This window comes from Myotis brandtii, unplaced genomic scaffold (genome assembly GCF_000412655.1).
Source record: "Myotis brandtii unplaced genomic scaffold, ASM41265v1 scaffold536, whole genome shotgun sequence".
Taxonomy (NCBI): Eukaryota; Metazoa; Chordata; class Mammalia; order Chiroptera; family Vespertilionidae; genus Myotis; species Myotis brandtii.
In genome coordinates this window covers 3,058,229-3,071,489 of record NW_005369967.1, presented here as the reverse complement: position 1 = coordinate 3,071,489, position 13,261 = coordinate 3,058,229, and the positions used below count along the sequence as shown (strand labels likewise).

Genomic DNA, 13,261 nt, shown 5'->3' with positions numbered 1-13,261 from the left:
GGAGAAATAAGAGCTTGATTTAAATGTTAAATTGCAATTTCTCTGCTGTTACTGATCTGGGCTAGAGAGCCATCTGGTTTCTCTATCCTAGTCAGTACTATTAATTAGAAAAGCATGTCATATATTGGAGAATAATTAATCAGTTACTATGGAAGGAGCCTTGGAGAGAACTGGGTAAGTTGATCAGTACTCAGTGAATAGTAACTGATTGCTATGTTTCCTTTTCCATCAACAGATGTTGGAGAATATCAAATGCTGTGCAAACACATACACACATACTTATGCATACACATATACTGAGAGAGAGAGAGAGAGAAACATTGAAGGGCCTGTTAAGACATATTCTGTGTTATTATTAGATAGATGGCCTGTTCCTCCTGCCTTCTAAAACTTTTCCCTCTTTTTTTTAAATCCTCATCCAAAGATATGTTTAGAGAGTGGAAGGGAGAGAGAGAAACATTGATGTGAGAAAGAAACATCTATTGGTTGCCTCCCATACACACTCCGACCTGAGATGGAACCTGCAACCTAGGTATGTGCCCTGACGGTGAATTGAACCTGCAACCTTTTGGCATACTGTACAACAGTCCAACCAACTGAGCCACCAGGCCAGGGCACTTTTTCCTCTTTTTAATGTGGATTTTGGGTGGGGGTGGGAAGGATTATATATCCATATTTCTAAACTCAATTAGAATAAAATTGGCTAATACATACTTTTTCCCAGTAAGCTTCTATTTAGTAAGCAGTTTTGCTATGGCTACGTTTAGATCCTTTTTTGAACCTTCAAGTTGTTAAAAATTTCTTGTGACTTCAATGACTCTACAAAAGTGGTCTATATATTTAGAGGCATGGGCTTCTCTGGGTATTCATCTATTAAAGGTCTTTCTTAAGAGCACATGTAATTCAAGACTGCTAAGAGCTGAAGAAAGGGTCGGAGTTCCTGGAGAGTGCTGGACATTACAGCAGTCTACGGGAGAATAGGGAGCATTACATGAGTGACTGTTTTCTATGATTAGTGGATTGACAGAGGACATGTGGGCAAATGAGACAGTGACAGAGCGCTAGTACGGCAAACTTTTCTTTTTATGGTGGTGGTTCCTTCTTGAAATTAATTGAGAAGAGCAGTTGTTTCTCTGCCTCTATGCTTGAACAAGTTAACACAGTAAAACTGTGATATAATGGACTAATTTGGGTGAGAGGGTGTTAAAGCTAAAAGTCCATTGTAGGTTTTCCAAATGCATATGTTAAAAATTTGACAAATGAGTTAGTTTAGCCCTAGCTGGTTTGGCTCAGGGGATAGAGCGTTGGCATGTGGACTGAGGGGTCCCAAGTTCAATTCTGGTCAAGGGCACGTGCCAGGTTTGCGGGCTCGGTCCCCAGTGGGGGGCGTACAGGAGGCAGCCGATCAATGATTCTCTCTCATCATTGATGTTTCTATCTCTAGCTCTCTCTCCCTTCCTCTCTGAAATCAGTCCTATATAATAAAAGCCTAATATGCTAAGTGTCCGGTTGGCTGTTCAACCAATCAAAGCATAATATGGTAATGATATGCTAAGGCCGCTCAACTGCTCGTTATGATGTGCACTGACTACCAGGGGGCAGACGCTCCGACCAGTAGGTTAGCTTGCTGCTGGGGTCCTGCTGATCGAGTCTGAGCGAGACGGGCTGGACCACACCCTGGAGCCCTCCCGCAGTCTTTCCCTGGCTGGCCAACCTCTTGCGTCCCTCCCCAGCCTTGATCATGCACTGGTGGGGTCCCTTGGCCTGGCCTGTGCCCTCTCGCAATCCGGGACCCTTCAGGGGATGTTGGAGAGCCAGTTTCGGCCCTATCCTGCAGGCCAGGCTGAGGGACCCCACTGGGGCATGAATTCATGCACCAGGCCTCTAAAAATAGTTTACCTGTTTTTACTTATGTAGACATGTTTGTGTAATTAAAATTAAGTATGTAATTTCACAGAAAAGTTTTCTATGTGTATTACTGTAATTTTAAATTTATGCTAAATAGGTCTAGTAAATGCATGCATTCACCAGTCACCGCAAGTAAACAAATGCACACAGCTGGGGTGTGGCTTAGCACATATAGTTTGAATTTCTTTTGATAGTGATCGGTGTTGGCACTATTTGGTCTTTGTTTTCTTGCTCCTAACAGCAAATGTTTAAATATTTGTGAGATGGCTGATCAAGACTTGCAGTGCTGTTGGTTTTGCTAAGTAGTTAGAGCATCAGCCCAGGGATTGAAGGGTTTCGGATTTGATTCTGATCAAGGGCATGTACCTGGGTTGTAGGCTTGATCCCTGGCCCAGGGTTGGGTGAGTGCAGAAGGCAACCAATCGATGTGTCTCTCTCACATCAATGTTTCTCTCTCTGCTCTGCCTCCCTTCCGCTCTCTCTAATCTAAAAAATCAATGGAAAAAATATCCACAGGTGAGGATTAACAACAACAAAAAAAGATTTGCAATGCTGTTTGTCCTCTTGAGCACTAACCATTTGCAGGACCGCAGTTGGAGGCTTTAGAAGAGAGGAATCTTTCCAACTGGTCTGATGATGTTAAATGTATCTCTGCACTCAGCCCACTTGAAATAATCTTTATTTCCACAAAGCTTTAAAAAGAAGGAAGGGAAGGAGGGAGGACAAAAGAGTTCTTTTGGTTACCTTATGTTTTAAAATAGCCCAGAACTCTGTCCCCTCTCCTGGAATACTCATCTCCCAGATATCCAATAACTTGCTCCCTCATTTCCTTCAGGGTTCTGCTCAAAATGCCATTTTATCAGAGAGACAGTCTGTGACCACCCTATAGAAAATGGAAACTAACCACCCCGGCACTCCCTATATGCCCTAACCTGCTATTTAATTTTTCTCTATACTACTTACCACCACTGGATACATTATGTATCCATGTTCTTTTTTATTTATTTTTCCTCTACCCACTCCACTCACATTATCCTATACAATGAAAGGCTAATATGCAAATTGACTGAACAATGGAATGACCGGTCACTATGACGCACACTGACCACCAGGGGGCAGACGCTCAATGCAGGAGCTGCCCCCTGGTGGTCAGTGTGCTCCCACACGGGGAGCGCCACTCAGCCAGAAGCTGGGCTCATGGCTGGCGAGCTTAGCGGTGGTGGCGGGAGCCTCTCCCACCTCTGTGGCAGTGCTAAGAATGTCTTCCTGCTGGCTTAGGCTCGCTCCCTGGGCCTAAGCCAGCAGTTGGACATTCCCCAAGGGCTCCCAGACTGGAAGATGGCACAGGCTGGGCTGAGGGAACCCCCCTACCCAAGTGCACAAATTTTGTGCACTAGGCCTCTAGTATATGTATATAATTCTTTCCCTCTTCCCAACCAATAAAATGTAGGTTAAGCTTCATGAGGGTAGGGACAGGGTCTTTTTTTTTTTTAAGCCTGTATTTCTTTTCCTGGAACAGTGTCCAACCTATAGTTGACATTTAATAAATATGTGTGCAGCGGTTCTCAACCTGTGGGTCTCGACCCCTGAAAATACATCCTGCATATCAGATATTTACATTACGATTCATAACAGTAGCAAAATTACAGTTATGAAGTAGCAACGAAAATAATTTTATGGTTGGGGGTCACCACAACATGAGAAACTGTATTAAAGGGCCAGAAGGTTGAGAACCACTGAATGAATAGAGGGCTGGACTCATTTTTATTTCAGTCTCACAGTCAGCAGTGTCCTAGGCAGCCAACTTTGAATGCTGGAAAGGGCCCGGCAGATAACCGTGAAATGCCATAAATGAATTCCTTGGGAGAGGTTTGTGATTCCAGTGTGTATGAACACTTAAATCGTCTGACTAGACAGCAGTGGGTCAAGACACCCTCCTTGGAAATCATCCCGAGCTGTTCCCCTGTGGTGGTTCCAAGAGGAAGAGAGGGTCAGGAGTTGCCCTTATTTATCCCTGAGAGGAAGCCTGGACATTGTATGCATTTTCTACGTATTTTAGGAGCCGTCATATTAACTCCAACAGGCCTTAACTCTGTGGGAGTTTTCTTCCTTATAAGGCAGTCTTCTGAGTCAGCGTTCCCTCTGGGAGTCAGTCCCCTTTTACCTTTTCATGGCTTTCCCTGGTGAATAGCTGAATAGGAAAGCGCTGGTTCTTCACAATGAAATAGTAAAACCTCTGAAAAGCCCACCCTTGGCTCACTCTTGTTTAATGTTTATTTTTGTTTGTTTAGTTTGGGGAGACAGAGTAGTAGGAATTCTATATGAAGTTTTATAGCCTCTTTGAAATATAGAGCATGAAATGATGAGATGTTGAATAATAAATGTTATATATATACAAGATAGGCAAAAGTAGGTTTACAGTTGTGAGTATGCGAAACAGTTAATTCTTTTTTTTAAATGTGTTTTTATTAATTTCGGAGAGGGTGAAAGATAGAAACATCAGTAATAAGAGAATTATTGATCGGCTGCCTCCTGCATGCCCCATAGTGGGGATTGAGCCTGCAACCCAGGCATATGCCCTAACCAGGAATCGAGCCATGACTTCCTGGTTCATAGGTCTGTGTTCAACCACTGAGCCACACTGGCCGAGCCACAGAGTTTAGTCTTGTATTTATTAATTATTGTATTACTTTATATGAACTGTAAACCTACTTTTGCCCCTATTAGTGGACAGTTCTTTTGTGTTCTGTTTTTCCCTCGCCCTGCCTATGTGTCTTAATTTGGGTTCAAGTTTCACGTGCAAGTAGTTTATTTGGAAATGCAGGAAATAGTAGAAGAAAGGAGAAGTGAGATAGGGAAAGAAAGGGTGATTTAGTGAGCCAACTACAACTGCAGGCAATTGGAGTTGATCTTGAGGGGAAAGGGTAACAGCCGTGGGCAAACTACGGCCCGTTTGAAATGAATAAAACTAAAAAAAAAAAAGACCATACCCTTTTATGTAATGATGTTTACTTTGAATTTATATTAGTTCACACAAACACTCCATCCATGCTTTTGTTCCGGCCCTCCGGTCCAGTTTAAGAACCCATTGTGGCCCTCGAGTCAAAAAGTTTGCCCACCCCTGGTATAGAAAATGCACTTCAGAGTTATTCCACCTGAGGATAAGGCAGTTGGGATATTGGTTGGATATTCAGTCATTGGTTGAGCCTGCTCCCAAGGAATGTTCATTCCCTAGAGCAGTCTGGCTGCAGCCTCCTAGGCTTTGGAGAAACCTTGGTAAAGGGATGTGGATACTACCAGTTGGAGATCCAGTGGCGTATACAGAGCAGTAAGGCCTGAGAGAGATGAGCATCAAGGAGTGACCTATGCCATACTTTCTGTTCCTGTTAAAACAGTAATCTACCTGGGCACCATTCCTTTATCTTTGTTCCTTCTGTTCCCTCTTTTTACCCACATCTTTACCTGAGCTGGCTCAGTGCTCATCTATCTTGCCTTGCCTCTTTTGTGAATCACCAGGCACATGTTTTCTCTAGTGATTTCTACTTCATGGCATGGTACTTATGTGCCTACATGTAAATTTTCTACTTGATTTAAGCTCCTTGGGAACCCAGGTATTACCTTTTATATCTTTGTAAGCACCAAAGATATATAAGTGCTTGGTTAGTTAGAACGAATCTTTCCTCCCAACTAGTAGGTGGTTTTGCTGAGAGGAACACCCTTGAGCTTCTGAATTCCAACTTTCTAACTTCAACTAGTGTAGTGTCATAAACTGCAGGGAACTACTGGATGGACCCTGAAGTCAGAGCAATGAGGAAATATTTTTTAAGTATTCAGTTTTGTAGTATTAAGTACATTTACATTGTTGGATGACGATCACTACCATCCATCTCCAGATGTTTTTCATCTTGCAAAACTGAAACTCTGTACTCATAAACACCAACTCCCCTCCCTCCACTCCTAGCCCTTGGCAACCACCATTCTACTTTCTGCCTCTATGAATTTGACTGACTACTCTAGGAACCTCATAAGTGGACTCATACAGTATTTGTCTTTTTATGACTTTTATTTCACTTAGCTTAATGTTTAAGGTTCATCCATGTTGTAGCATGTGGCCGAATTTCCTTCCCTTTTAAGGCTGAAAAATATTCCATTTTATGTATAGACCACATTTTGTTTATCCATTCATCTGTTGGGCACTTGCGTTGCTTCCACCTTTTGGCTATTGTGCATAATGCTACTATGAACATAGGTGTAAAACTATCTCTTAGAGATCCTTCATTCAATTCTTTCAGATATATACCCAGAAGTGTAATTAATGGATCTATGGTAATTTTATTTTTAATTATTTGAGGAACTGTTTTGTTTTGTTTGTTTATTTGTTTTTGATAGTAGTCATCCTAATGAGTGTGAGTTGGTACCTTATTGTGGTTTTAATATGCATTTCCCTAATGATTGGTGATATTGAGCATCTTTTCATGTGCTTATTGGCCATTTGTAAATGGCCATTATATACTTCTTTTTAAATGTCTATTCAAGTCCTTTGCCCATTTTTAAAATCAAGTGGTTTGTTTTTTTGTTGTTAAGGAAACTTTTTAAAATTTCTTTATTGGTTAAGGTATTACAAATGTGTCCTCATCCCCCCATGGAAACTTTGGGTTGGTCTTTGAGTTTCCTTGCCTTGAGCATATTTATGTAGTGATTTGTCAAGTAACCATGGATTGGCAACTTAGGGACTTTCAGTTCTGACCTGTCTTCTATCATTCTTTCACAGAGTAATCATAGAATCTTAAAATTAAATTGAGCCTCAGAGATCTTAGTCTGTTCTGGCTACTATAACAAAATACCACAGACTGGGTGGATTATAAACAATAGTAATTTCTTTATCACAGTTCTGGAGGCTGAAAGTCCAGGATCAGGATGCCAGCTTTGTTGGGTTCTGGTGAAGGTCCTCTCCCAGGTTGCAGACTGCTGACTTCTCCCAGTATCCTCACATGGTAGAAGGGGCTAGGAAGCTATGTTGGGTCTCCTTTATAAGAGTGCTAATCATGACCTAATCACATCTCAAAGGTCTCACCTAATACCATTATATTGCATATTAAGATTTCATCATGTGAATTTGGAGGGGGATACATTCAGACCATAGAACAAAGTGACCATACAAGGAAACTGAACCCATTTCTTTTCCCACTGTGCTCTGTGCTCTGTGGATAGCATTTTCGTCATCTTTAAACATGCCTTTCTTTGTCTCCTTTCTCATGTTCCTACAAATATTTTGAAAACTGGTAAATTGATTTTTCAAGTGTTGAGTAAAGTATTTGCGTTAGGCATGAAGTTGTATATATATTGGACTTAGACTTTTTTTAATTGTTCAGTGTTATTTTTAAGAAATTTTCTTTATAAAACTATAGGCCTTTTTCTCCCTAGGGAAATAAGGAGATGAGGCCAAGAGGCAGTTTGTAATGCTGACCTCAACTTAAAGTAGAACACTTTTGTTAATCTTTGAAAATAAATAAGCTCCCAGAATTGCTCATTGGTTGCTGTTAGTGCTTTTCTGAGTCCTAATTAGAATACATCTAGCCAGTGTATATTATTCCACAGTGGGCCCACCATTTTTGAGATTAAACTGTTTGAAGCTGCCACATAAAAGGGGATTGCATATGCCCCTGGCACTAACTTGTGGCTGGGTTGGCAATGACTTCCTGCTGAAAGATGTCAGCTGACAACAGGGAAGTTCAGGATGCTTGGCCTCGCATAAAAGCTTCTAAATTTTTTTCTGCATTTAAACATTTTTAAAATTGTGGTAAAATATACATAACATAAGACTTACCATTATAACCATTTTAAGTGTAGAGTTCTGTGGCATTAAGTGCATTTACACATGCACAGAATTGTACACTAATGCCACAGAACTGTACACTATCCATCTCAGTATTTTTTCTTCTTTCCAAACTTAAAGTCCATACCCATTAAACATAGCTTCCCATTCCTCCCTTGGCAACTACCATTCTTTCTGTCTCTGAATTTAACTAGGTACCTCGTATAAGTTGAATCATACAATATTTGCTTTTCTGTGTGGCTTCTTTAGCATGTCTTCAAGATTCATCCATGTTGTAGTATGTGTCAGAATTTCTCTCCTTTTTTTAAAATATATTTTATTGAATTTTTACAGAGAGAAAAGGAAAGGATAGAGAGTTAGAAGCATCGATGAGAGAGAAACATTGATCAGCTGCCTCCTGCACACCCCCCACTGGGAATGTGCCCGCAACCAAAGTACATGTCCTTGACTGGAATCGAACCCGGGACTCTTCAGTCCGCAGGCCGACGCTCTCTCCGCTGAGCCAAACCGGTCAGGGCATCTCCTTTTTTGAGGTTGAATAATATACCATTGTATGTATATATCACATTTTTATCTATCCATTCATCCGTTGATGGGCATTAGGGTTGTTTCCACTTTTTGGCTATTGTAAGCATTCTTCTGTGAACATTGGTGTACAGATATCTCAAGTCTCTGCTTTCATTTACACACACACACACATCTAGGAGTGAAATTGCTGGGTCATATGATAGTTATATGTTTAACTTTTTGAGGAACTGCCATACTATGTTCCACAGTAGGTGCACCATTATATGTTTCCACCAGCAGTGCACAAGGGTTCCAATTTCTCTACATCCTCGCCAACATTTGTTTTCTGTTGTTTGTTTTTTGGTAATAGCCATCCTAATGGGTGTGAAGCAGTATCTCATTGTGGTATTGATAGTTATTTCCCTAATGATTAGTGATCATGTGTTTATTGTCCATTTGTATATTTTTCATTGTAGAAATGTCTGGTCAAGACCATTGCCCATTTTGAATCAGGTTGGTTGGTTGTTGCTGAGTTTTAGCCAAAGAGCCGTTTGATTTGCAAATACTTTTAAGAGGGTGTTTGCTGTGTGACATCTTTTGAATATATCTTCATTTGTTTTGTTTATTTTCAAAGAATCTTTCTGTATTTAGGAAGATAAATATAGATATATACTAGAGGCCTGATGCATGAAATTCGTGCAAGGGGTTTGGCCCCCAACACCACGGCCCCCGCCCGCTGCAGCAGCTGCGGGCCTCTGCCTCGGCCCCCACCCACCACCACTTCATCCAGAAGGACGTCTGGTCTAATTATCATATTACACTTTTATTATTATAGATTATCAGTCAATTGATATATATAAATACTTTTTTTGTCCCAACAGTATATCCTTTCAGGCTCTGATGACTTCAACCTGTACATGTGGAGAATTCCTGCAGATCCAGAAGCAGGTGAGTATGTCCCTAGTATAAACCTGCTGCTGATGTTGGTTCTACTGACTTTTGGCATGCTGTGCCCTGAAAGGGCAGATCTGTAGCTATAGAGGAAGGTATTTCTCTCTCTTTTTTTTTTTTTTGGTATTTCTCTTTTAACATAATAAAAGTTTATCAGAAAGGATAAACTGACCAAAGGAAATTATAAAATAAAAATTAGAAGCCAGATTTAACTATAACCTTCATACATATCTGACATAATGATGCTCAAATCTTTTTCCTCCTAAGAACTTTTCTTTAGACTTCATAGACCTCCTTTATGTCCTTGTCTCTCTCCTATTTGACAAAGCATGATAGAATATTTTTATCTTGTTTTTACATGCTTTTCCTTTATTATCCATCTGCATGTTCATGCTTATTACTCTACAAATAGTTGTTAAGGCCTCTTTTTTTCCTTTGGCTTCCCTGGTGATGTTAACTAAAGTGAAATTTTCTTTGTTGACTGACAAGTACATTCCCTGGGGTTTGGCTGATGCCAGACATCAAAGAAATTAGGAGGAATATTTCTGCATTTGTTCTAGATGTATTCTGAAAAAAACAAACAAACTGCAGCTTTCCGTAAATTGGGATCTAGGCCAGATGAGGTTTCAAATAGCATGAATCATTCTTCATTCTTGATAATAGTGACCTTACATGCGCAATTACCTGTTACACTGTTTGCTTCCTACTGGTAGAAAGTTTATATTTTTTTTTATTCTCAGGACAGCTTAATGTAGCCATCCGTTCTGGGTTATACATGGCATCAAACTGGAAAATGGCCATTAGGAAAATTATAGAGGACTATGCCCAGTGTATATTGCACAGTGTATCTAGTGCTTAATTTAGGGAAGTTATTGGCTTGCCTGTTGCTGAATTAACAAACATTTGCCTTTCAAAACTTGTTGAGGACCACCTTTGGTATAACTCTTGTTGCTGTGGTCTAGTTACTAAACATATTGCAAAAGGCCTATTTCCCCTTCTGGAATTTGGAAAGCATGAGTAAAGCAGCTTACCTTTGAAACAGAACCAGAAGGGACAGCATCATCTATCTGAACCAAAAACAGTGTTCCTGGCCCCATATGTTCTAAATTGATTAGCTGATGAATACGCTTTGGGCTTAATTGTATCTTTTATTAGATCTTGAAAACTTTTAATTATTAAGTCAATATGTCAAAATAGAAAGTGGATAATCCTCTTTCCCCAGGATGTTCTCTGGAATCTTTTTCATGTTTGTATAAACAGAGAAAGGGGAAAGAATTAGCAATAGTCTATATTATAAAAGGCCTGTGGCCCTAACACCGTAATGACCAAAGACCAGCGCAGGTGGGCGGGGCTGCGCGATTTCACGTGCTGGGCTTCTAGTATTGCAATATTTTCCTCTCCCTGTTGATTTCTCTTCTGACTTAGGATATGGCCCACTGTTGGGCTAACTTTGTGAGTAGATGATTATGTAATCTCTGGGTTGGTGGAAACCTGATAGCTGATTTAGGATTCCAATATTAAAACTGGAAAATGGGTACCTAGACTCTCCAAGGATTGTATAGGCACAGCTGGTTTAAAGGAATTAGGTTGAAATTTAGGGGATAAAGTGTAAATATTATTTAAAGGAAGAAAAAGGAATGATGTAATATTTTTATTTTAAAAAGAACATGTTAGACTTCAGATTCCACATACCGGCAACCTTCTGGTGCACAGGTAGGATGATACTCCAACCAACTGAGCCACACTGGCCAGGGCACCATAACAATCTTATGGTTCTTTTATACTCAATGTCCAGTAAACAGTAAAAAATTATGAGGCAAGAAAATGTGGCTACTAATCAAGAGAGGAAAAAAAATATAAGCCAACCCACAATTTTATGCAGATATTTAAATTAACTGACAGTGACTTTAAATATTATAGATATGATAAAGAAAATAGGAGAAAAGATGGACAAAATGGATGAAAAGATGGAGAATTTCAACAAAATTGGAATCTATTTAGGAAAATAATCTTATAGATATTCTAAAACTGAAATGTCTAAAATTAAGAATTTATTGGATGGGTTTAACCTCCAGAGGACAGGTTTGGTGAATAGAAGACAGATCAGCCGAAACCGGTTTGGCTCAGTGGATAGAGCGTCGGCCTGCGGACTGAAAGGTCCCGGGTTCGATTCCGGTCAAGGGCATGTACCTGGGTTGCGGGCACATCCCCAGTGGGAGATGTGCAGGAGGCAGCTGATCGATGTTTCTCTCTCATCGATGTTTCTAACTCTCTATCTCTCTCCCTTCCTCTCTGTAAAAAATGAATGAAATATATTTAAAAAAAAAAAAGAAGACAGATCAATAAAAGATAACTGCTCCCACCCTCCAAAAAAAGATAACCAAACCATAGGACAATGAGAAAAGAGAATGGAAAGAGCAGAACAGAGAGCATTAGAAACAGTGGAACACCGATGATCTGATATATATGAAGTTGATGTTCCAGAAGGATAAAGAAAATGAGCAGAAACAATGTATGAAGATATAATAGCTAAAAGAATTTTTCAAAACAAATGAAATATACCAATTTTTAGATTCAAGAAACTCAGTAATGACAGTAGGATAAATACAACACACCTAGGCACATCGTAAGTCCAACTATTGAAAGCAAAAGATAATGAGAAGCCCAAAAGCAGCCTGAGAAAATGTCTAAATCAGTAATAAATAAATAAAGTGCTTAAAGAATGAAAGCCAACTGACCAGAATTCTATATCTAGGGAAAATAATCGTTCAAAAATGTCAGTAAAACAGACATTTTAAAAAATTATAGACTTTTAATATAATGACTTAGCAGCCCTTAATAAATTAATACATCTAAATACTGAACATCAACAACAACTTAACATTACAAAAGGAAAGGCAATTAGACATGAGCCTCTGGATGAAAGAACAATACTACCCATGGTCTTGCAAAATAAAACCACCCAAATCTGAACAGACCTCAGGATCCACCTTTCGATTTGCAGAAAGTAAAATAGAGGTCAGAGGAGTATATTGTACTGTATTGTGAGGATACAACCCCCAAAATCCAAACTGTCAGAAATTCTCAGACCCATGTTCTTCAACAAATACATTTTAATGGGAAAAGAAGGATGGATAGGAAGAAACCTATTGTTAAGAAACATAAGAGACTTAAAAACAAAAAAAACCACAGGCAAAATTAAAGTATTTAGGAATGCACACCTGGGTAAATAAAATTATTTTTAAAGGCAGAGAAGTGATTAATATAGAAGTCAGGATAATGGTTACATTATTATCCATTATTACTTAACTAGAGGCCTGGTGCACGAAATTTGTGCACAAGGTGCGGAGGGGGGAGTGTCCCTCAGCCCAGCCTGCACCCTCTCCAATCTGGGATCCTCTCACAATCCAGGACTGCTGGCTCCCAACCGCTCGCCTGTCTGCCTGCCCGATTGCCCCTAAAACCCGATCACCCCCAACTGCCCTCCCCTACTGGCCCGATCGCCCTCAACTGCACTCCCTTGCCAGCCTGGTCCCCCCCAACTGCCCTCCCCTACCAACCCAATTGCCCCTAACTGCCCTCCCCTGCTGGCCTGGTTGCCCATAACTGTCCTACCCTGCAGGCCTGGACACCCCCAACTGCCCTCCTCTGCTAGCCTGGTCACCCTTAACTGCCCTCCTCTGCCAGCCCGATTGTCCCTAACTGCCCTCCCCTGCCGGCCTGGTCACCCCTAACTGCCTTCTCCTGCTGGCCTGGTCTCCCCTAACTGTCCTCCCCTGCAGGCCTGGTCACCCCCAACTGCCTTCCCTTGCCAGCCTGGTCCCCCCCAACTGCCCTCCCCTACCAACCCAATTGCCCCTAACTGCCCTCCCCTGCCGGCCTGGTCACCCCTAACTGCCTTCTCCTGCTGGCCTGGTCTCCCCTAACTGTCCTCCCCTGCAGGCCTGGTCACCCCCAACTGCCTTCCCTTGCCAGCCTGGTCCCCCCCAACTGCCCTCCCCTACCAACCCAATTGCCCCTAACTGCCCTCCCCTGCCGGCCTGGTCACCCCTAACTGCC

The 13,261-nt window shown here is 41.0% G+C and overlaps 1 protein-coding gene across 3 annotated transcripts in view; it reads left to right on the top strand.

The window, feature by feature from the left end:
• DCAF5 (DDB1 and CUL4 associated factor 5) overlaps positions 1-13,261 on the top strand; it is a 98,079-nt gene that overhangs the window by 60,414 nt on the left and 24,404 nt on the right. For all 3 annotated transcript variants that reach the window (XM_014549135.1, XM_005877930.2, XM_014549134.1), the window contains exon 7: positions 9,133-9,199. In XM_014549135.1, coding sequence (XP_014404621.1) covers positions 9,133-9,199 — 67 coding nt within the window. The remainder of the gene's footprint in view (positions 1-9,132; positions 9,200-13,261) is intronic.